The sequence below is a fragment of the Megalops cyprinoides genome, chromosome 7, assembly GCF_013368585.1.
Source record: "Megalops cyprinoides isolate fMegCyp1 chromosome 7, fMegCyp1.pri, whole genome shotgun sequence".
Classification (NCBI taxonomy): Eukaryota; Metazoa; Chordata; class Actinopteri; order Elopiformes; family Megalopidae; genus Megalops; species Megalops cyprinoides.
Genome location: NC_050589.1, coordinates 8,584,440 through 8,609,830, shown reverse-complemented (window position 1 = coordinate 8,609,830; position 25,391 = coordinate 8,584,440). Strand labels below are relative to the sequence as shown.

General features: G+C 43.1%; 2 protein-coding genes across 2 annotated transcripts in view; both read right to left on the bottom strand.

Moving 5' to 3' along the window:
• The window catches only part of trim33 (tripartite motif containing 33), a 34,221-nt gene extending 19,082 nt beyond the window's left edge, over window positions 1–15,139 (bottom strand). Inside the window, exons 1-4 of the mRNA XM_036533289.1 lie at window positions 14,579–15,139; window positions 5,050–5,168; window positions 4,664–4,811; window positions 1,858–1,990 (exon numbers count right to left, since the gene is read on the bottom strand). Coding sequence (XP_036389182.1) covers window positions 1,858–1,990; window positions 4,664–4,811; window positions 5,050–5,168; window positions 14,579–15,134 — 956 coding nt within the window. The 5' untranslated portion in view covers window positions 15,135–15,139. The remainder of the gene's footprint in view (window positions 1–1,857; window positions 1,991–4,663; window positions 4,812–5,049; window positions 5,169–14,578) is intronic.
• Window positions 15,140–18,198: 3,059 nt separating this feature from the next.
• Window positions 18,199–24,053, bottom strand: bcas2 (BCAS2 pre-mRNA processing factor). The gene is made up of 7 exons (XM_036533814.1): window positions 23,955–24,053; window positions 21,546–21,638; window positions 20,744–20,814; window positions 20,044–20,205; window positions 19,609–19,659; window positions 19,316–19,396; window positions 18,199–19,152 (listed from the first exon to the last, which is right to left on the bottom strand). The coding sequence occupies exons 1-7, from the start codon at window positions 24,045–24,047 to the stop codon at window positions 19,026–19,028; spliced, it is 678 nt and encodes a 225-aa protein (XP_036389707.1). The 5' UTR covers window positions 24,048–24,053; the 3' UTR covers window positions 18,199–19,025.
• Between the last annotated feature and the right edge of the window lie 1,338 nt (window positions 24,054–25,391).

Genomic DNA, 25,391 nt, shown 5'->3' with positions numbered 1-25,391 from the left:
ATCTTTGTCTATACTTTCTGCAGACCACAAATCACATTAACTACATTTTTTTCCCAACCAATGTCTTCCAGTCCACAACCAGAGGAGGATTTCTGCAGTTTCATTTCCCTTCTAAATTCAAGTTGGCCAATTTATCACATGAATTTATAAACATTTGACTGACGACAGGAGCTCGGTTTGAGTTTTTGCATCTTATAGAAGGCGTCTGAACTCATATGGCATAGGATTTGCATTGGTTTTACAAGTTAAAGTCACAGCTAGTTCGGCAGTTTCAAAAACGCAACTAGATATGCATTTATAAAGCAGCAGTACTCACATCATCAGTACAACATCACAGCCACGTTTTAGCTAACCGGCTAACGCTACCTGCTAGCTATAATTTTTCAATAATGGGCTGCTCTCTGTAAGGAAAGAAACTGAGACACTCATCTACAGAAGACTGAGCATTAAAGACTTTGACATGACTAGATTCAAATCAAGGAAGTCACGTCCTTATACAGTACTGCTTTATTTTTAGAACATCAAATTGATAAGCCTTGCTTTTTTTAATGCTCCACCTGTGTAACATTGCTGGGCTTGGTGCTGCAGCACCTGTGCATGCAGATTCCTCAGGCCTTTTCATTTCCTCACCATTTGATCACTGTAACAGATCCTTAGCTGGAGCTCGTCATTAGAACCACAGCCAGCAGCCTGTGCTGGCCTTCCCCTGGAAATCTCATCACAGCCCTTCTGAAATCCCTGCTCCCCCTGTCACTATTTCAACACCTTTCTGTCATGAAGGAGGCGCTGCGTTTCACCTCTGGCCCTTTGTTCTCTAAATCACAGGTATGCTGCACAAGGTATAGACCCTCCTTTATTTTAGATTCTATCATTTTTGTTCGTTTGTTAAGAAAGAGCTGTGATATTTAAAAAAAAAAAAAAAAAAAAAAGAAGACTTTCAGGTTATTGACTGTGCCCGTTTTAGAATGTGTGAGGTTGAGTGTGAAGGAGTGCAAGCGTACGTGTGTGCGCTTGCGTGTGTGAGTGTGCATGACTGATTGAGTGAGTGAGAAAGAAAATGTATGGCTGAGCGCACATGTGTGTGCATGCACGCATGCGTGCGTGTGTGAGTATGCAAATGTCTGAGCATGTGTGTGTGCGTGAGTGAGAAAGCGAAGATAACACGCAGCTAAGCGCGTGTGAGAGATTGAGCGTGTGAGAGTGTGTCTATGTGTGAGGGAGTGAGCGAGCAAGCGTGAGTCATTGAGTGAGTGACAAAGCTAAGGCGAGGCTGAGTGAGTGTGAGTGTGAGAGTGTGTGTGTGTGTGTGTGTGTGTGTGTGTGTGTGTGTGTGTGTGTAAGTGATTGAGTGAGTGAGAAAACAAACACCTAGCTGGGTATGTGTGTTTGGCGCACTGCCGAGAGCCTTTGTTCTCACTGGGGTGACAGCGCTGAGCTGTGGGGGGTCACGGTGACAGGGGGGAATTTGAATGATAAAGGTGAACTTCCTGGGAGGAGTGTGAACAGAGCCGCATTCACACCCACCAGGACGGCCCCGTCCCCCACCTTCAGGGCACTGCTTTAGGAGCCAGGTTGCCAGGGGCAACCGAAAGTCTGCTATCAGCACACCAGTCAGCAGCAGAGACTGAGGATCATGTAAAAACACTGGCACATGCTGACACGTTTAAAATCCACTCCATGTTTCTTTGTGGGTGTGGGTGTGTTTTATTGATTGATTAAAAAAGGACTGGACTGTTGAAGGGCTTCACCTGTCGACCTCAACCCCAGCGCTGCAGAGGGATTACTTTCCTTTTTTCAGAGGTAATTGGACCCCCCCCCACCCCCACACTGCAGTGCCCCCCTGCTCCTGCGGCTCACCTGTGCTCCTTGTGTTCCAGCAGCTGGCAGTCTCGGCAGGTGAGCGTATCGCATGTCTCGCAGAACAGCTTCAGGGCCTCCTGCTTGTGCACGGGGCAGAAGACCGGCCGCTGACCCGACTGACCAACAGACTCTGCAGGGAGGAGTGGAGAGAAGGGGAGAGGAGAGAAGGGGAGAGGAGAGGAGGAGAGAGGAGAGGAGGGGAGGGGAGAGGAGGGGTGAGGAGGAGAGAGGAAAGAAGGGAAGAGGAGAGGAGGGGAGATGAGGAGAGAGGAAAGAAGGGGAGAAGAGAGGAGGGGAGATGAGGAGAGAGGAAAGAAGGGGAGAGGAGAGAAGGGGTAAGGAAAGAAGGGGAGAGGAGAGGAGGGGTGAGGAGGGGAGGTCAGGGGAGAGGAGAGAGGAAAGAAGGGGAGAGGAGAGGAGGGGTGAGGAGGAGAGAGGAAAGAAGGAGAGGAGAGGAGGGGTAAGGAAAGAAGGGGAGAAGAGAGGAGGGGTGAGGAGAGGAGGGGTGAGGAGGGGAGGTCAGGGGAGAGGAGAGAGGAAAGAAGGGGAGAGGAGAGGAGGGGTGAGGAGGGGAGGTCAGGGGAGAGGAGAGAGGAAAGAAGGGGAGAGGAGAGGAGGGGTGAGGAGGAGAGAGGAAAGAAGGAGAGGAGAGGAGGGGTGAGGAGAAGAGGAGAGAAGGGGAGAGGAGAGGAGGGGTGAGGAGAAGAGGAGAGAAGGGGACAGGAGAGGAGGGGTGAGGAGGAGAGAGGAAAGAAGGGGAGAGGAGAGGAGGGGTGAGGAGGAGAGGAGAGAAGGGGATATAGGAGAGGAGAAGAGAGGAGAGGAGAAAAGGGGAGAGGTGGCAGATGTATTAGCGGTAAAGTGGTCAGCAGCACAGCTCCCCTTTGTTCAGGGTCACAGCCGGTGCCCTGTGCCCGCGCCGCAGCTGCAGACGCGATTTCAGGCAGAATCTGTATGCCATTCAGCGCCGGAGAATCAGGGCAAGCGCAGGCAGCTAACTCTGCTCCGAATGACTGTGCAGCACCGTCTCCATGGCAACGGGCAGTCAGCTGTAAAGCTGCGCAACCAAGAGAGACCACCCCCCCCCGTTCCCTAGCCCCCACCCTGCGATGCCAGGGGGTGAAACTGTGGGATTGCCGGAGGTGAAGGACGACACCATCTGACACGAGAAACTGCCAGCCAGCCTGCGTCCCGTGACCACCTGGGTAGGGGGTGGGGTTCATGTGATCAAATTTGAAAAAAAAAAATCCTTATTAAAGCAACGTGGCGTTAAAATGGCACACAAACAACTAAACAGCCAGGGAACTAGTCAACCCAACAACCGTCCGTATCTGCATATCAAATAACCTGCACAGGAAACCCTGACAGAAGCGATATAAACCTAACGCTTTTATTTGAATTTAATTACAGCTGTGCATACTCATGATATTCAAATTTTAATATTTGCGTTTCCTTTGCTTAATCTGCGTACATAGGTCACACTTGAACAGAAATGGGAAAATCGCATGTGTGTGTTTATGTGTGTTAGCATGCACACGGTGCGGAAATGCACTGCACACAGCCCAAAAGCACTGGGACTGATGTTTCATTTCTGATCAAATCCTTGCGGTGAAAAAATCCACTCGTTAATTTAACTGCTGTCACCAAATTCTCTTTGAAGTGGGTTTTCTGGTCATGCTTTGTGGAAAGGACAAATATTTAACAACTGATATTCAATAGGTGACAAGCTAATAGCACTCACAAAAAAATTGGTCGATCATAGCACACTGAACCCTGTGTGACAGTTCTGTTCGTGGGCGTATGGTTTCTACAATAACAGTTTATTGTATACAAGGTCGGATTAGAAGATTAAACAACCAATACCACGGTATGATGAGACTGCTTCTAGGACAAGGCTGGATGTCACTGTGTATAAAGTTCGGCACTTCCTGAACATCACCTAGGCACATCACTCTGCCACAGGCAGAGAGTAAATACAGTGTAGCATGCTGTCTTAATAAATGCATTCATTTCAAACATCTGTCTGGGACCTAAAATTAGATTGAGGGGCGTTGCTTGAAGAGATATAAACAACAAACAATATTAGTTTAACTCCCTATTCCCGTAATAATGACTGAGGAGGTACATTTAGACCTGAATGTTGCAATGCAACCTGGTCTTACTCATTTAATTACAACACGACCAATATGCCTCCTTAAGAGAAACGTATCAAAAGATAAACATTTTATGAACACTGTACATGAATGACGGTTGCAAATTGTGTCCTGTATACCTACAACCTGACCTCAGCCCTCCAGTCAATAATATGAGCCTGACCCACCACCAATCAGAGCTTTTCATTCGTATGACCTGGGCAATACAAACTCCTGTGGAAAGAGGCAGCTTTTTTCAAACAGCTGATTGGCTTTAAAACACCAAGAATCGCATAGGGAATCACATAGGAAAACATCTTCCGAGAATATCATTGTGCAACGGATAAAGGATATGCAGGATAATGAGCTCAGTGCTTACACACTGAGTAAAAAGCTAGACGACTAGGATCAAAGAGGCACACTGTATGTGCGTCAACCCCGCCCCTGCTGGAGATAGAGGTGGGAGAAATAACCTACGAAAATTTCCAGCCAATCATGACGAGATGCAGGCGTAACGCATCGCTGGCCTCTGTTCTCTCTCTCTCCTGGCTGCCCCGGGTGCGGGGGGGGGGGGGGGGGGGGCGTCTCACGTTTCAGACACGGAACCACGCCTCCATCATTACTTCACTCTCATCTGCGGAGCCGTTTCGCTTCTCGGACTGCTCTTTTACCTGACGACACCTCCTCCTTCTTGCGGATTTTGTGGTCCTTGGTGAACTTCACCCTCTGGTGGGCCTCGATGCAGGTCTTGCATAGCCATTCCCCACACTCCACGCAGAAGCCAACGGCCCCCGCGTTATCCTCGCAGCTGGTGCACACCTGCGCGGGTGGAAAAACAAAACACAGCCGGGCCGGGTCACAGACGCGGGAAACGCCCACCGCATCAGGCAGCCCTAACATCCAAACCGTCCGAAGGACGGCTGCACTGTAATCTGTTTCCCAATTTTTATTTCCCCACATAATTTCCCATTTCACAGGTCCAGAATGCGAGGCATCCGTGATTCAGACAGCGTTTAGCCAGGGTATGATTACCCCGAGGAGGCCCGGCCCCACCTACCTGGGCGGAGTTTTCGTCTGACCCGCTTGATCCCTCTGAGGTGTCTTTGACGAAGTAGTTATCCACTATGTCGCTCTGTTTGTAATCCTGGAGACACACAGTGCAGCGCATGACATTCACTAAGGGAGAGAGGGAAGAGAGGGAGAGACGAGTGAGCTCAGGACCACGAGGGATAAACATCTAAACACACGTGCTTTATACAGGGAGGTAGAGGTCAACAGAACCGAGGCGCAGTCCGTCATGGGAATTTACACAATTAGGGAAAATACTGCATTTTCCCTATACACCCCCTGTAAAATTAAAGCTAATGACACTTAAGACTTGTACAATTACCAGACCAGCCTGCTGGCTTTCACACCCCACCCCAACCCCCCTATTCAGTGCCTGCCGTCAGATACGTTGGTGTTATTTACATTCATACGAACTGGAGAGTGTGCACTTTTGTGTGTGATGTGACTTGGCCTACACGTGTGACTGTGTGTTCATTCACTTGTTCAGAGAGAGGAATTGACAGAGATCAAAAAAACTAGCTCCCCCCCATTCCCTTTCCCCCCCCAACCCCTCAACTCCTTGACAGCCCATCAATTTATTTCCCCTGCACATAACTGGCTGCAGCAAAAACCAGCCCAGACCGGTTTGAGCCAGTCTGCTCTGGCTTGTGCTGCTCACAGCCAGTTTGTCTAAGCCCCAGCTGTAAGCGGCTGTGAGTTATTGGCTGTGTGTGCAGCTGGAGAGAGATTATGTAGTGACTGCCATGTGGTCTCGTCTGCGTGCAGTGCCACTGCAGCTGTGTCAGTCTGTGCCGGGGCAAGTCAGAGACGCGTGGAGACACACGCTAACTGAACTAAGCCAAGCCCCATGTCTCCCTCCCCTCATTCAAATGGGCCAAACACATTTGCCTAAACCATGAACCAAGATACTATCAAAGTGCTAATATGTTAGGGGTGAAAGTGACAGAAGCAAGGTTTTCCAATGCAGGTAAAACAGCAACCATATATAAATAACCTCTTTAGTGCAACATAATTTGTTCAGTTCATCTCCAAACAGCCATGTGAAAGGCAATGCAAGCCAAACCTACGTGGATGTTTCTGTTGCCGTTTACTCTGAGAATGCACAGAAACGATGCCCTGATCTGACATGGTTCTGCCTGGCATGAAGTAAACTGATTGCGGCTGATTGGATGCAATAGAGCGCCCCGGTCTCAGGCTGCGCGACTTCTCCCCAGGCAATCAGCTTTTCCCCCCCAGGGCTGCCCTTGAAGGGAGCCTGAAAAAACCAAAACGTTTCACTGTGCGTGACACACTGAGGCACAGCGAGAGGCACAGAGCGCCGGCCTCATGCCTCTGTTAAAATCCTGAAATGTAAGGTGTCACAGTGGAATAAAGAACTTTTTGTCCCGCTTGTCAAATCCGCCACGCAATGAATTCATCACTCACATCACCAGTGCGGCTGTTCACTACATTTTCAGGATTTGCTAGTATGCAGGACTGGTCGTGTCACCATACTGAGCTTGATCGATTCAAACGGCGTTAATATAAATATGGACTACAGCCTCTCTGTGGAACTAAAAAAAAATGTGGTTACACTCAATATTTTCCACATGAATTCCAGCACTCAAAGACATACACTACCAAGTTAAATTGTTTGAAGCATTTTCCCCAAAAGGCTAACACACCAGTTCAAACCGAGAAAAGTCTTTTAATGTTATCGTGCCAGAAAAATTCAGCTTCAATGGCAAGATAGGAATCAAAGCAAAAGCCACAGTGATTAACCAGGCCTAATTTGACATGTAACATATCACCACACTGCCAATCTGAGATTTACTGCTTCTAGAAACAGAATCTTTAAAAGTGGAGGTTTCGCACATTTACATTTTGTAACTACGCAGATGCTCCGACACAGGACCAACACAGGAGATGCGTACATTTAACATTACATATACATCCAGCAGACACTCTTATCCAGAGCAGCCCGCCAAAGTAAACATCCAAAAAATGACATGAAATGTTACACAAACCAGGAGATCCACACACAAACAAACGCCAGTACCAAACACAGGTCTGAGACCACACACGCACACACAGTTCAATACAGAAGTGCAACGAAATATACCTAGGAAAAAAGACTGTACAACTCCAACACAGTCCCAACACATAACCTGAAGTAAAGCTTCCACATATAATGGATGGGTTTACAATTGTTTAATTAACAATCACAATACAGGACAATGACGTGACGCTTCTCTGACTCACAAATATTTCATAAAAAGAGGACAGAGGAGAAACAACAAAATACTTATGACAATGAAAAATGATGCCACATCATATATTGTATTACACTGTCCGTGTCCGTTCTCCAGTCTCTTACAATATCACCAGGCATTTCCCGAGGTACAAGGATTTCCTGCGTGAATCTTTACAGCCAAACGCACCAGCAGTTGCCCATGCCACTACAGCAGGGCAGCACGTATCCCAAGCACCACCATCAACAAGCTCTGAACACAACGCAAACTGAGGCTACATTTTCAAATAGTGACAAAAAAGCAGCCTTCTTGAATGTCTGCTGGGGGCTGCGGTCTTATTGAGCCGCAAGCAGCTATCGAGAAGACCATGTGACCGCATTTCCAGCGGTTCATTGGCCACCCCAGCGGCAGTCCGGTTTACGGCATTCTCGTCCACATTAGAAACGTAGGCTGTTACAACACTGCTCGATTCAAACATCTTGGGCATTCAGGTCATGGATGAGTTTGTAGGAGAGACATCTTACTGAAATCACCAGCAATTACACCATTATTTTACCAGGCAGATGTGCTTAAACACCATTAATGACATCAGAGGGAACACAAAGATTCAGAGAAACAGACACCATAAACGCGCTAGCTCTACACACAATGACTGGAAAGGCACTCACTTTTGACGACATAAAACAGAAGCACACAACAGAGCTCCTAGTAAGTTTCTGTGCAGCTTGGGAGTCTGCAGCCCTGTAGTCAATGCCAGGGAAAAATCACAGTCAACTACTGTAGTAGAATCAAAACAAAAACACTCCAAGGTCTCAGTGCACTCATGCAATCAGGCTTTGGTTAGGACAGCAGCCTTCAGAGACAGTCAGTGCATTTAATATACTCCTCGAAATAATCACAGCTCTCGGTGAGAAGATAGATGTGCCCATGCATAGTTTTAAAGAGTTATGGAGCACGTGCCAGCGCCAAGCCCTCAATCTGTGCCAGTTCACTTCCTCCATGTAAATGTGCTTGTGTGAAAATTTATATTCAGCATAATCAACATATAAATTATGTTAACCAAATAACAACCAACCCTGGTCACCCACATAAACCTCTCCAAGGAAAACCAACCATGTCTGAAACCAATGCTCTGATATCCTCTCTGACACGCCAAGGTGTAAGACACAGAAGGCCACTGGCATCTCCAGACAGCCTGCTGGTTGAAGGATATGTGCAAACGTACAACCGGAACCGACATTTATATTTCAGGAGCAATGACCCAAGACACTGCAAACTCATTCCTGAATACCTGCTCTAAACGAGCTCAGGCAGACCCTCAATGTATGCTTGGGCATACATACATTACATACACTCTGAATGACACTGATGTGCTCTTTCATTTTTGATTATTCACATTTTGAACAGCATGGAAATCATCTTCATAAGAGGTTGTTTCAAACAATTTTCAAGTACACTGGCAACGTCACTTCAGGACAAACCAAGAGAGAATGGCTGACGGTTACTAAATCGGACTACATATACCCCTGTCAAACCAGATGATAGCTTTAATTTGAATACCTGAAATATGAAAACTCGACATATTATGTAAATCATTACCCAGTACTGAAAAGGTATGGATATATTTCCAAATAAGCCAAAGTTGTTTAAAAATCAACACCAATAAAAGTTCAGAATAATTAAAACAAGCCAATTCTACAAACTGTCTAAAAACATGATGATAGGGAGAATAATCTGTTCATTTTAACACCAACCTGGTAACATGATGTACTATGCATAAACTCAATAAGCTAAAGCCAGCCTCTGAAACCATTAACTGCATTTCAATGAGTGTGTCATTTTCCATTTCCAACATTCATTCATATTTACAGAAAATAGCCTCATCTGTATTACTTCCTATAAATTCTGTTCCCATAAAATCTTCACACATGAGCAAAAATGGGAGGAACTATAGGGTAGGTTAGTTTAGTCCTCTCTTTAAATCTGCTTGAATGGCCATCCATCCTGTCAGTATGTCCTCAGTACAGATATATATTATTTCGATCATTTCGCTGTCATTAAAAGGATCAAAGAACCGTCAGCCAGAGTTATTCCTTTGGCATGGTTCCTTTTACCCAAAATACTTGTTAATTTGTAGATGTGGTCATGGATACCCAGTTCAATACAAAATCACTTCAGTGCAGGCCTCAACACATGTGTTAAACCTGCCAACTTGGATTTCCTGCTTTTGGATGTGTAAGGCCATTAATTTCAACTTAATTTATGATACATTTATGTTATTCTGCATCATTTTAAAAGCCATTGAATGGACTGATATCACACACATAATGAGATTAAATAAACTGTGTGACACAATTGGGAATGCGTACATAAGACTGACATGGTTAATTAAAAAAAAAAAAATCCACAGAAAAATTCATTTAAAAATGCATATATATAATGCATGCTACTGATTCCAAATGTCTTTTTCTTGGGCCTTCGCTTATTCTGTCTGATGTGGCAAATAAAACATGTCCCTCTCACACACTCTTTCACCGCATCCTCCAGGCCTTGACATTAAGGCAAAATGGCACTTGTAAGTCACTGGCCCAGATACATGACGTATTGGCTCAGGCAACTGAACACCGTCACCAGGCAGCAAACTACGGAGAAAAGGAGCTCATCCAATGTAGCTTCTGTTTTAGTGCATTAAATTACAATCATAAGAGACACCGGTTGCGTGTTGGATCACATGTAGCATGTTCACAGGGTGTGTTCAACCAGTGAGCTGGTTTGTAATCTGACCTAAACCAGTTTCACTTTAAGTCAAATATTCAAAGCATTACATTCGTCTGTAAACTAAGTGTCCTTGTCAGCTTTACAGCAGCAAAACTGGAAACATTACGACATCATACACAAACACACACCCAACATTACACATGCGCTCCCTCAGTCTCTGTTCCACTGTCTGTAGGATGACATGCATATGCTGATTTTGGCCCCTATGTAGTTCTATTAATTGCCCTTTCAATTTTCCTATGATGCTTGGACCCTGTTGTTTTCAAAACACAGTCTTAGTATAATTATCATTTTGAAATCTTAAGTGTAAGTGTTACAGTGTGATCACTCTTTCTGAAATTAAGCATGCCTATGATTCTAACTGCCCGTTTCTAATGAGCACACTAAGTCAATATAATTCAGTTTCATGAGAAACCACAAGAATGTTCTACGGTCAAAACATTTTGGGGTTTTTTTTTGACAATGCAGGCAATGACCATCTTCTAGAGGAGCCGGGCAGCAAAATGGGCCTAAGATGAGAACGTGTGACATGAAGCAGGCTATTCACACTGCAGACACTGTATGGAACTGCCTGCAGAGAAACCTGCTGAAACCTGTCACAAGAAAACGGGCTGACATCTTTCACACTCATCTTTACACCCCAGGATGGAGGCAGGTTGCATTATTTCTCCAGAAAGTAAAGTGATTTCCCTGTTTGGTGTATATTCTCAATTTGATATAGATTAGTGCATAGATCTGACACAAAAAAGGATGACTGCTGACATGTGTCCATTTTCTTGAGAGGTCATGAGCAAGAATTTTAGCAGAGATATTTCACATGGTCTAAGATACCTTATTTGACTTGGTCATTTGTATAGGGGCTAAACCCGTCATGCTTTTCATCAGCGCTCCATAACACTTTCATCAAAGCAGTTCTGAAAACCACATGAAGCCAGCTATTCAGAGGAACATTCAGTGGTATACTGTTTGATTCCACCGAAGACCGACACTGACTAAGCTCCGAGTTCAAAATGTTGCCACAGCTTGTGAAAGTTCAGGATCAAAGAAAATTCCCTGTAGTTTGAACGGCCTAAAAGCAACTTCATAGAAATTCTGGTAACAAGCTGAACTGCTATGGTGCTTTTGTGCCTTTCAATAACTCAGTGGAGTGGTAGGCATCCGATACCCACCTATTCTTAAACTGACCAGCTGCTTGGCTAACAAAGTTGTTTTCTTGTCTGATATTATATCTGATAATTGCTGAATACAGTTTGCCATGGTGGGTCACTGGGGTGCTGGAGGTCAATGAAAAAGGTTCATTTGATTAAGTGATTAAACAAACCTAAACATTTACCTCTCAGATGAAGATGAGAAAGTAGTCAAAATCAGAAATTGAGGAGAAAATGAACACAAAATGACAGTCCTGCGTGATCTTCGACTCTTAGTGATGTCATGAGGAAATAATTATGCTCAGAGTTATGCTGCTAAGGTTGCTTCTCAGTGCTTACATAAAGGTGATCACCCTTCAGAAATAACTCAGATATTGTGCATTTGTCCTTGTATTACAAAGTGTTACACTGAAGCAATAAAGCTGAAGAGGCTGTCATACACTGCAGATACTGGTACAGTGTTTTTTTGTGCACTGAGAAGCAATATCCAGCAATACAGATTCAAAGCAACAACTGACAGATGCTGGCAATTCCTACACAGAGGTCATGTGCCAGGACAGTTCTGACAAGCAACTGAGGCTGTGATGTACAATTATTATTATTGTTATTTAACAGTCGCTCATATCCAGAACGACTTACATATGTTACAATTTCTACATGCTATCCATTTATACCAATGGATATTTACTGAGGCAACTGCACCGTGCCCAAGGGTACAGGAGCAGTGCCCCAGCTGGGTATCGAACAGGCAACCTTTCACTATGCTACCTATGCTACCTATTTACCACTATGCTACAATGCCACCCCAACAAGTCAGTCTGATATTTTTTTTCTGTCAATGGTTTGACTGGTAGAATACTAATCAGTAATTTTTTTAAAATATGTTTTAACGCTTTCATGCAATCCTTTATTCGAATCACCAACTGAGTACCAAGCTTGCCTCACCAGGACAACCTTTGCAGTTGCAAAATGGGGCGACAGTGTGGCACCGTGGCTAAGGAGTTGGGTTAGCATCCTGAAGGCTGCAGATAAAGCAGACAACCAAGTAAATTACATACTCGAATGTAGTATGCAAATCTGCCTCCATTCAATTTCAACTATCTGCTGTGAGTGACACTGAGGACTTCATGCCAAAATGACTAGAATGAAAGAAAAACTGTGTGTTTTGTTTCCTATCATGAAACCCAAGCCAGCTTTTCATTCTGAATAACCATAAAACACTAACACAATTTCCTTGAGACTGAGAAACTCTGGGATCCTTCCTAACCCTCAATATACCTTTTTTACCACTGTGTTCATTGACTATCACAATATTCAGGTACTTGGACACATCAGAGAGATTTAATGCATGCTGATGCACTGCAGGTGTTAAATGCAGACAAACATTACTGTTCACTCATTGCCCCATACAGTTTCATAATTACCTTTGGCATGAAGCTATCTACCGGACAAACTACAGACCAGAACAAGATTTCTAGCCATTCTTGGTCAAAAGCATGCAACAGCAAACCCTAAAGTAGGTGGCCTAACATTAACACAGGGGCCAGGTGCAATTTGGATTGAGACACCCCACTTGGTTTGCACAGCTTGACACCCCTTTCTGCCCATACCTGAGAATTACCACCGCCCCCACCAAACACACTCTCTCACACACATACATACAGGAATACCCCCCACTCTGGTTCACAACCAAAGAAGAAAATGACTTTCACAGAGGGAGACACTCTTGACCTGAAACGCTCTGCAATGAAATATAATTGGCCTTTAAAGACTGTGGTTTGAGCACCCTTGGCCTAATGGCTGCCAAGATGTGGGCTGGTTTGTGAAGGGTGGCTGAGGTGACCATTTGAAACCTATGTGAAGAATAACAATCTTTACACAGGCATTCACACTCATCAAACAAAACATAAAATAAAACACAAGTGCTTTTTCCTTTAAGTTTCTTTTAATTACATATCTGAATATATTAGGCTCCATTCTGACAAGGTGTGAGTCTCAGAAAGGCTTTGGAAAGTTTTGCAGCTCCTGCCCTAGAGATTGCTGAATAACTGTTATAGCTGAATTTCAGTTCCAATCACACATTTCACAGGAACACATCAACATATGCTTTGAGTTACTACAGTGCAGCTTTCAGTCCAGTGTGTTAAATCTAAAGTTAGTTTATCAACATCTGGACGGTCTGCATTATTCTGATGTTTGGGCGAAGACATATTACATGATTGCGCATGAAAATGCAGTGTACTGATGTTCACTACAACTTTTACTATCTTCATTTTAATTAATGAATCAAGACAAGATTAGGGTGGCAAGGAACGTATGTGATATGAATGTAGTAAACTGACGATAATATGTGAGTTATTGGGTGTTCACTGCCTTCATGCCAATTTACTGATTACGGGCCGTCTCTCACAGTTGACAGATGTTTCATGTGACTACTTCTCAATATCAGGAGTAGTTGGACTAGTTCACATCACCCCCTGGATGTCTATGGAAGCGCTAAAAATGCTATTCAAGGTGAAGTCAAAAGGTCTGACACTTATGACAGCACAATGAGGCATTGGTTGACACTTCTAGCAAAACATTAAGCATCCACATACTCCAACACCTCACTAGACAGACAGATGGCTAACTAATTAGCTAGCAACCAACACGATTCATGTTGCTTATATCAGCCTTTTCATACAAACAGCTAGCAAGCTTGTTAGCTAGCTACAACGGGCACGATGGATTAGGATTTACTGACAAATGTACCCCTATGTTTGAAATTTTAAAACTGCATTATTCGCTACCTACCTGATACTAGCTGTACAGTGCAGTACAAGCTTAGCCACCTAATACGTTGACTAGAAACCAGGTAGCTTGGCTATTTGCTACTGTTGACTGTTAATTATGCTATGGGGCTACCTAACTATCGCACCAGTATCGCACCTTCACTGCAGCTAGCTAGAGCACTCTGCAGCTAGAATAATCTTACCTCGCTGGTTAGCTAATCGGGTTGACTAGCTAGTCACCGACACTACAACGCCGATCATATCACAGCTACTTCACTAACGTTTGGTGCAAGTGCAATCGCTCCAAGTAAACTATGCTAACGGCTACTTGGTTAACCATATGAACGCTTCTCCACAAACACGTCAGCTGGACAGCTAACTCTGGCTAGCTAAACATTTAGCTACCTAGCACGGTCGTTTCTCACAACTCCGGGACTTGTGGACACAGCTCTGTGCTGCTACCATGCTAGCTAACGTTAGCTTACCTACATCTGGAAAATGCAAACAATTTATCAAACCCACCTACGTTCAACCAAGCCTGTTCACAAACGAACTACACGGTCCACTCCACGTCCATCTCCCCCGCTCACCTATGTGGGTGTCTTGTCCGTGGGGCCCCGGCACTTGCACGCTGATCTGCCGCTCGGGTTGGGGAAGGCATCTCAGGCAGAACGAGTGGAGGCAGGGCAGGAGTTTGGGTTCACAGTCGCGGTTCTGGAGACTCTGTTTACAGACAGCGCACGTATCCAGGAGGTTTATCGGGGTGGCTGGGACGGCCGCCGGAGCGGACGGGGGAGGGGACATTTCCGTGGTAGGAGCCGGCGGGGTCCCCATAACTTCCCCAGAAACCGCAGGCTCCGTGGTTTCAGCATTGGCGTTCCCGGCCGGGCTGCTGCTTGTACTACCGTCTCCGCCTCCTCCTCCAGCGCTGCCACCACCACCACCGTCGCCTCCCGCGCTGGTGGGTGTCGGCGCCTGAGAAACGTTCTCCTGCGACTGACCGTCTTCTCCGTCCTTCGTCACGGGCTCTATAACAATCACCGCGTCGGCCTCTTTCGACGGGGGCTCTCCGCTGTCCTCTCCCGCAGGTGCTGGATCCATGTTGGCAGAGCTCTCCGTATCCCCTTCGCCTTTGTTGTCCGCCATCTTGCTTCCTCTTTGAACCGTTTGACGCTCTTACGCACCAACAAAACCGACAGGGGCCCGACGTCTTGACGTCACGCCGGTCCGACGCCCTGACGTCACGACGGGGTCCTTGAAGAGAATTTTATCTCGACCCGCCGATTGGATAAACCGTTTTTCGGTTTATTTAATAGCCGAAAACGCGAAGTTCATATTACATAAAATGTGTGTATCCCAACAGCAAGCAAAACGTCACATAAGACAATATGAAACAAAACACATTAGATAACTAAGGTAAATACAAGTGAGGTAGGCAATTCGTTTGCTAATTTTACAACTGAGGTGTTGATGCTGTTGCTTACTTTCGTAGCTGACGAACTCACTAGCTACATCTGAAATTCATTAGCATTTAAGCCCTTGAAGTGTCACAAAAATAATATGGTAACGTCACCATTAGATGACCGTATGGTCAATGATGAAATCAAATCTAAATAATGTTTACATTCATTATGAAAATATGTGAATTAGTCACATGTTAGCCCAGTGACTGTAAAACTTCTCAGTGACGGGACTCAATGAATAATCTCATTCCTAATTGACTCGCTTCATGTTAGCCTACTTGCAGCACTTGAGGGAGGCCGCAAATTAGAAAATAATTTTAGCGTACAGCAACGCCATATTTCTCAGGTACAAATCATAACTTACATTCCCCATACACTCCATTACATACATACACATTTCCGAAGATAATGTCTCGAAGTACTGCGACGAATGTATAACAAATTTGCCCAATTAATTTGCTCCTCACGCATGCTCCACGAATGCTACACAATGTTTTCTCGTCTTGGTCATCATATAAGACTGAGAATGAGATGGCACATAAAGGTTAAATGTGAATTTAAAAGCACGTTTCAGCATGTCCTACACAAGACGGAAAAAATCATAATATCGGCTATTAACCACATTCGTAATATGAAGCAACAACTGTACTCAAGGGATCAAACATCGCTGTGTTTATCACTGATGTCTGTTTTGATTTGGCACTGGCACATGATACAGCTGTGTATGACGTCCAATGATTGTAGTAGCTGAAACGCAATATGGAAATGACCCAAATGTCCTCATATCTTACGGAAGCCGAGAACGGCCGTGCTTGCGATTATTTTTTAAATGCAGTTATCTCGAGATCACGAGTTACTTATTTCGTTATCTCGAGAAAACAAAAGGCCAATTTCTCGAGATAACGAGATAATTTATCACGAGAAAACGACTTGTGTTCTGGAGATCACGGGATAATTATGGAGAACTCGAAAATGAGCACTGAAGTGCACTGCCTGTGAAGTTGCAGCCGGGCTAGTCTTCTCCTTAAATGACGAGGACTGATCTGAATGTTATCCCTAACAGAAAGACACAATGCAATTTCTGCCTGCGTTAGACCTTGACTGAGGTTCAGCCTGATGCGTTGATCAATAGCTACGGTTACTCCTGACATTTTCAGCTTAAATCAGTTGCTACAGTTGTCAAGATGCCGTCTATGCAACATTATAAGTAATAAGAGGAAACGACCTTTTGTTTTCTCGTGATAACGAACTAATTAACTCGTTATCACAAGAAAACGAGCTTTGTTATCTCGAGATAATGAGATAAATTAACCCGTTATCTCGAGAAAACCGGCTGTTTTATCTGGAGATAACGAAATAATTAACTCGTGATCTCCAGATAACGGCATTAAAAAAATAATTGCAAGCACAGCCGTTCTCGGCTTCCGTACATATCAGTGTCATCAGTCTTGATGTTTATTCTTACACTGTAGGAGTTCTGAAGGTTGTTTAATTTCAAAGCAATGTGCAAACCAGTGAAACTAACAGTTTCCCATAATCAGCCTGTTCCATTCATTACATTACATTATAGTCATTTAGCATTTACCCAGAGTGACTTTCATATGTTACAGTTTTATTCACTTATACAGCTGGATATTTACTGAGGCAACTGTGGATTAAGTACCTTGTCCAAGGGTACAGAAGCAAAGCTGTAGCGGGGAATCAAACCAGAAATCTTTCAGTTGGGAGCCCTGCTCCTTACCATTCCAAGAAATCCAGTTATTCCCTCACTTTTTTTCTGAAATTGCTGCTTATCGTAGCACAGAGACCATGGGGGGAAACATTGTGTTCAGACGCTAAAATGCTAAATTACAGAGCTAAGGTACCTGAAAGAATTGAGGACATCTGAGAAGCACTTTTCTGAAATACTGCGGCATGTGTGAGGGAACGTGGGCAAATTTATTAGTTGTAGGTTTACATCGTATTGATATCAATAATTGTTGTACTAGAACTATTTAATCAAACGTGTTTGTACTGATTTTTAATTTGTAACCATAGCTTTAACTTTTTTCCATGTTGAAACAATTGTTTAACTATTATGTCTTTTTGTACCGTATGTGTTAAAATGATGTAAAAAATTAACTTGTAAAACAGCTAAAGCAGTTGTAGACTCCCGACACGGACACCATGCATACACACCTGCACATGAAAACGAGAATGAAATAAACTGAAATAAAATAGAAACGGGACGCGCAGCAATGGAGCTGATCTGTATGACACAGCCTCCCGGACCTGCAGCAATATAGTTGCTCAGTGTGAAACATCCTCAATTTTCCTAGTGGCAGGAAATGGTATAGCAGCTGTATCACTGTTAACTTTCGTGAACAGTGACACTGTTGGTTTTTCCTATAGACGAAGGCCAAATGTTTTCATAAACAATACCTTTAAGCATTCAACTCTCAGCAGTAGTTTGCTATTTTCTAGCAGTTTAAGAGATGTTTCAGGCTGAAAATGTTTGTTTTGGTGAGAAAGTAAGGTTCATACACCATTTCCTTCATTTGACAAAAGGATAAATTATGATTTGAAAAATTTCAGGAACAGTTGTATTTTCATCACCTGCAATTTATAATTAATATTTCAATTATATGTTAAAAAAGATTTAGTAACAAGGTAAAGACAACATTTAATTCAAATGTTTATTATGTTATATACAGAGTAAAAAATGTACACAACAGACAGACTTGAAAAGTACTCGCACATTAATTTGTCTTCCACAAAAAAAAAAATGCTAGCCCTGGCACTACAGCATTTAACATCTACACAGCTAAAAAAAAACATTTCTCATTTAATTTTCACTTTAGAGACATTCCTGAGACTTTTAAAAACAGTGTCACCACATTCAAACGTATAGCTATTCTCCCTTGGAATAAAATTCTGGCAAGGACTTTAACTGAGAAATATGACTAATATTAAATGACATATAGAAGCCGTTAAGTAGCTGTATGTATGCTGTAAGGGGTCGCAGGGAAGCACAACCTCATTCAGGGGCTTATAGGGTTCAGGTTTGCTTACACTCTACCACTTCAATTAATATTTGGTCAGGAGAGGTTAACCATTGTCCTTGTTAAGCAACAATCAGATCACATGGAACTGCACCTCTCCAGCACAGTGGTAAACTCCATGCAAAATACATGGCTGTAAAAAAAATTTGTTGCAGATTTGCAATATAGGGTATGAAGGGGTCCTTTTTAACATGTTCAAAACACTAGGTGGGTAGATGTTAGGTGTGCCAGTGCAAACATTTGGGCTAGGAGTTGCTTTATATAAAGCAACAGTCCAACATTTCAACTATTCCAACCAGAGCCTTCATGGCGTCAACAAAAGGGAAAACCAGGAGTTACATGCATGTGTTCTATTGATGATCAGGATGTATGGCAGAGCTATATCCAGGATCTGTCAGCAGGACTTGGTGAAACGGTCTGCTGACAAGCTGTCTGTTCATAAAGTCTTTATACCCATAGACCATGTCCTGCCTCTGCTTCACTACCCCTGTATCCAGCGCCTGGGTTCCGTGTTCTAAATTCCATATGTTGTTTTAAAAGTCTTGCCGGATGTTCTCCTTGTTTTCATCCCCCTGCTGGTGTCTCAGCTGCGCCACCTCATTCTCCAGCTGGACGATGGCACGCTCAATCTCGTAGTTCTTACTTACCAAGGACACCCAGCTGCCAAACAGGAGGTAGAGTTAAAGCAATGTACCAGTCATTGACATTACTTTAAACACATATATGTGTTTAAAGTAATGTGCAGTCAATCCGAGTATCAAAAGCAAAAACCAATGGCTTCATGTGACAGGATACCACCAACATCTTTTCTTTAAGTACTTACTTGGACTCCAGTTCTCTCAGTTTGGCTCCGCCAGCCAGCTGGTCGTTCTTGCGCTGCCAGTTAATGTCCTGAATCTGCTTTCTGAATAGAGGCGAGGGAAATCCAACAAGAGCAGCACATTGTAAAACCATATTTACCATAAACACTGTTACCACTACTTCCCCCTATTTTATCATAGTCTTACTTCAAAAAGTGTTTGCTTGTAGACACAGTAAATGCGGTACAGATACAAAGAGTAATCTGGCAACGTACAGAGTGCCACTCAAAAAGCAGATGGTGGGAGTGGAGCTCACCTGAATCTCTGCAGCTCTTTCTGTGCCAGTTCAATCATGAAGGCCAAGTTACTGTTCACAGACAAAAGAAAACTGCTTCAGACACACCAATACACCTCAGCGTAAACTTCCAAACACTGAATCCCATTTTAACCTGCATTCTTGTTTAGGATTATCTGAAGTGCATTCATACACAGCAATGGAGGGATCTCAAGTCCAGGTGTGTTATTAGACACAAACACCTCTGACAACACTATAAAGCTGTATCCACATAAACACTCAGACACACAGCACTTGAATTTGTTCCCCAACTAAGAAAACAGTACATTTTGTTTTCTTCATGAATTGAAATCTTTCTATGGAGTAAAAAAGGGAATGAGCATGCTAGACCCCTCAGAAGGCAAGTGTGACTTTGACGGCTACCCATGATGCCGCAGGGGCAGAGGTGACACTCACTCGTTGTAGACCTTCCAGGCGTTGGTGCCGTAACGCGCCATGAGCTCCAGGTTCTCAATGCGCACCGCCTGATGCTCCAGCTGGGCCATGGAGTTGTTGACACAGTCCTGCCAGGCGGTGATGTCATTCTTCTGTCCCGATGAGGGAGCTGGCAGCTCGTATCTGCCCAGGTGAAGAGCAAAGCATGAGACATGCAAAAAGGTGCACAGAGAAGCACACACGATGTATATATGTATACACACACACACACACACACACACAGACTCAGAAGAAAATCCCATTCAACAGTTTTCGCTGCCTTCACCATTTTATTCTTTTCAATGCAAGTCGGTGAAATCATTTTTGTGAAACCAGTGCATGAGCATCCATTTACCTCAAGTAAACCAGAACAAATTTAAATCCGATAAATTCCTACACCCTGGTAATGCAACCCTCTGTTTTTTGCCCCTCTATATAAGACACAGTTAACACTGAAGGTTCTCCAAGGGGCAATTAAAAAAACGCATAACCTCATGCAATTTTGATGAAGTAGCAGTCTAGTCTGGAACCTCAAGTGATACGTGGTCCATTGCTGCAGAGTGAAAATACTTGTCAATTCTCATATCGCCTGCATACAACTAAGGAGTTAACTAGTAACATGCTCTGTAGTAGCCCATGGTTTTGCTGCATGAATACGCACGTGTGTTAAACACAGACATACCTCTTCATACTGAGCAGCTCCAGTGGCTGCCGGGCTGCTAGCCTCTCAAACTCGTTCCGCATGATCTCTGTCTGGTGAGGAAAATGGCAAGACTGGGATGACTAATACTATTTACTCAGTCAGCAGATATGTTTACACAGTGCAGGTACTGTATAAGCGCTATAAACATTAGAAAAAAAATTATAACAAATCTCTGAACAGTAGACATTTAATCCCAAGGTGGACTAACCATGTGCTGCAGATATGACTGTACGTTTCAACTCTGATTAATTAAATGGTGAAGTTCCATGTTCAGGGACATGCAGAATTATGTAGGGTCATGGTTCCTAAATTGCGAGTCACAGGAGAGGTCATGGTGGGTCATGAGATGCACGTTTCAAATTACACTGGATGTTGCGCACTACACATACACGTTAGTGTATTGGCAACCAACATAAATCTGTTATTTCAACACCTGTATTTATTACAGCACTTTTGATTTTGTCCATGACAGTTTGTCTAATTGCAAATCATGTCAAATCAAATTCTTTTCAAGCTGAAGAGGTTCATGTTTTATTACAGCGAGCTAATGAAGCTGTGAGTGTGTTTTTGTTTTTATGTTGTGTCCCTTCACATAATTGGTAGGACACAGGAAGTGAACATGCCTATCAGTAAGGATGGGGAAGTGACACCCCTGCTGGAGCACACTTTTGAAAAGGCACTAGGGTGGTCCTAGGTACCGAGTGCCATGACTAAAGCCTTTATAGCATGAGTGACTGTGGGAGATTCAGCCACTGTCACGCACTTCCGCGGCCATACGAACCTCAAAGGCTGTGAAGTCAGGTGTGGGGAGGTAACTCAGGTAGTTCTTTGTGGGTCTGTACCTACGGGTTTCCTCCTCCACCAACGCAGCAGCCTGCGAGGAGAAAAAGGACTTCATTGATGATTTCATACAACACGTTCAGCCTTGATCTTTAAACAACCCCACAGTGCAGTTTTAAGTTTGTCCCAGCTAATCCAACATCACAATTGTCACTGCCAATTTACTGAGTTTAAATTGTTGTTGCCTGGGCTACAGGACAGCACTGGAATTCAAACTACAAAACAAAATGTCAAATCAAACCAAAAATAGACAAACTATTTGTACACTTCCCAACACAATTTAAATGTGAGCAATGCTTTTTCCATTTTACCAAGAATCATCCAGACACATTCAGAATTTCTTTCAGTTATCCTGCTCAGCCAAGCAAGCATACAGGACTCATCACATAACCTCTGCCCTACTAGCAGTGGAAGTAACAAAAATATTAAAAGCAATGCCTACTTACACCAAATTGAATTAAATTATTAACTTGCCTTTCTATTTACTCTGTGGCTGTTGTTTCATTCTATCAAGTTACCTTGCTATTCAGTTTGTGCCTTCTGTTTCATTTTAACAAGTTTTTTTTTGTCTTAATGGACACTATAATGGTACAGGTGGAACAGCCATTTGTCAATAGATCAAGGAATCCTGGAGTACCGTACTGATTTTACGTCAGTGGGCAGGGCGTTTGATTGATTGATTTAAACACACTGACTCACATTAATGAAAGCAGAGGTAAATTCATAAAAATACAACTGGCGGCATATTGATTTGCAAGCCAGTGAATCGAAAGTAGACCTGAACTGCATAAAAAGTAACTTAAAGAGATAAAGAGAAGCAGCAACGTCAAACTGAACAGTAAGGTACCACAAAAAAATGAAACAGTTAATTCAATTAAGAGAAACCACAGACTCGAAATGGACAACAAAGTAACTTCGTCAAATGAAAACGGCACTTTGAATTTAATCACAAGGTAACTTGATAAAAACAAACCCCATAATTTAATTATTCAATTCAATTTGACGTAAATACGCAATTTATTATTTTTAGATTATTATTTCCTTTCACCCATCACCCCTCACAGTGACAGTGGTAAGGACATATGCAAAACGTGTTCATGCAAAAGAATCGGGACAGTGACCTAACATCTAAACCTGACCAAAAAAAGTCATGATGTGATATCAATATAGTGATGGGAATTTTCTGATGCGATAATGAAACAAATTTTATAATGAAAGAAAACACACAAAACTGTGACAATCACTTTACAATATTACAAACATTACGGGACGCAAGTGCTATGTTATATTCCTGTTTTCTTGTTCATAATGATTAGTTAATTAACTACATTATACATGTGCCTATGTAATACAGTACTAGTTATATTATAGAAAAGAACAGCTATCAATGTCTTGAATCACGTATTGATAAACGTAATCTTCGCCAACATATGCAATCTCATATGTGCTTAAATTATTAATAACAGTCAGCTAAATTTAGTGTAACGTAAATCTCAAATTAGCTAGCTAACTTGAGTAATCCCTAGTTGACCAATTTTAGCAGAAGCCAGAAATTGGTCAACTAGCCATTGCCCACTTATAGTCTATACAAAGAGTATTTTCAGCATCAGTTAATTATTTGCTAATTGTGTCCCCTTTTCCCCAAGTTAGAAAGCTCATTACGGAAGCCTCTCCGCTGTAGCTACATAGTTAGCTAGAGAAGTATGCCTAACAGTTAATGTTACTACAAGCTAGCAAGCAATCTTAAAATAAGTAAACTACAGTACCTATGCTCCATCACGCTTCTAGTATAATCTCTTGGTGACTGGTTAATTCAGCATTAGCTAAATTGATATAAAAATAAAGCAAACCCAGGTAACTGGTGTCGCAAAGCCTGAGATCAGGCTAGGAAAAGTTAGTGACTAGTTATTTCTTAACACAACAGCGTAACTAGATAGCCTCTAATTAGCAGCTAATGTATACAGCTAACGCATCTAATGCATCTTGCTAACGTTAGCCAACGTACATTCGCAACAAGTCATGATATTTAACTTCAACATCACGTCTTCTCGAATCAGGTCGCACAGCTTCCACTCGCTCAGTTAATAATATATGGCACATCATAACATATGATGTACTTCACGATAGTCTAACGACAGAAAGTTAATTTCCGTGTACATATCAGCTAGCAGCGGTCATTGTAGCATGAAGGCTAGTAACCCCGAGCACCGTCAAAGCGCAGACTGCACATGCGTTAATTCAGGCACGATCTTTGGTGGCCGGCAAGCCGCCCTCACTGGAACTCTTTCACATACTGTGTCGTTAGTTTTATTTTAACAGCAAGGCAGATTCGCGTTTAAATTGTACTTGCCGCTTCTCTGACGCCAGCCGCATCGTAACCCTGGTCAAAATAAGGCAGCGCATCCACAAACACTTCGCCGGCCACAGACGTTGTCCCCGCCATTTTTCTCCACACTGGAAACTGCAGTGCGCCTGCGTAGTCTTTGACCGGACTACCGTAATCATTCGGATAAATATACCTTTAAAAAGACTCGTGGTTTGTTTGCGCTTGCTTTCATGAGTGGTAGTTGCAATGTGATTAATTTAGTGCCCATTAATAATGGCTTATATCGTTCACAAAGAGCTTATACAACTAAGCATAAAGATATAAATATATGTATTTACTGAAATCAGTACTCATTTACACATTTGACCAGGACTGGGAAATATGGGACCAGTGTTACTACTATTTAGCGATCATTGAGCATCAAGACAAGACTGCTCCAACACGATCAGTGGTGGTGTTACCGCTCCAGAAGATTCTGTTCATGTTTAGTCATCATACATCATGTAAAAATGACCACGTATTATCTTGTTCATGTTACATCTAAGCCTATGGAGGGCAAGTGTGGTGTAGTTGTGGGTTCAGTTCCCTGCCGAGGCACAGTTGATGTACCCTTGGCCAAGATACTTAACCCACAATTGCCTCAGTAAATATCCAGCTGTATAAATGGGGAAAATGTAACCCATTTAAGTCACTTTGGATAAGCGCATCTGCTCAATGACAATAAATGTACTTTAATCTATTTGTGCATGTACAGATTGCATAAGATATCAAAAACATCAAATTCCAGTTAGCGCATATGTTGCAGTCGTTTCTAAAAGGCTTAAAGGCTCTTCCCTCTGTAATCTTGCAACATATCGGGAACCCCTCTCTACAGGGGATCCAGTGAAGTGATGCTGCAAAGAACCGGAGCCGTTTATGTGATGTGAAGGCAAGTGAAAGGAGAGAGGGGATTAAATATTCTGTTTACATCTTTCAGCTCTTCGCTGGATCATCAGCACTTATCTCGATCACGTATTGTTGTTACACTGCAAAATTGTTGTTACACTGTTGTTACACAAGCTTTGTGCTGTCAGTGATTGATCTTAACTAATAGGCATTGATCACTACTGACTTAGGTATCTTTCACATCAAGCTGTCATGGCTATGTGATTTGTGAAAGCTCATTATTACTGATCATATGCTCATCATGTTATTGATGAGCACTTCCTGTGAAAATTGGAACTTTATTAACATCAAAAGCCCTAAGAATGTAAGTCAGTCAAAATAGTTTTAGATTCAGCTCTCCTGTTTTGAATTACATTCGATTTAGATTTACTCATTCGGTCGATGCTCTTATCCAGAGCAGCTTACAAGAAGGGCGTTCAGGGGTCAGGCAATTAGCTGCACAAATACTGAATCATTATGCCATCTTTGACATATAATGCAGTTGTGGGAAAAAATGCCACAAGGGGATTAAGTGCT

Coding starts and splice junctions, on each gene's coding strand:
- bcas2 (XM_036533814.1), bottom strand. CDS start 24,047: ATGGCGGGGACAACGTCTGTGGCCGGCGAAGTGTTTGTGGATGCGCTG. Junction 19,660..20,043: donor GCCTGGAAGGTCTACAACGA/GTGAGTGTCACC, acceptor GTCTGTGAACAG/TAACTTGGCCTTCATGATTG. Junction 19,153..19,315: donor CTGAGAGAACTGGAGTCCAA/GTAAGTACTTAA, acceptor CCTGTTTGGCAG/CTGGGTGTCCTTGGTAAGTA.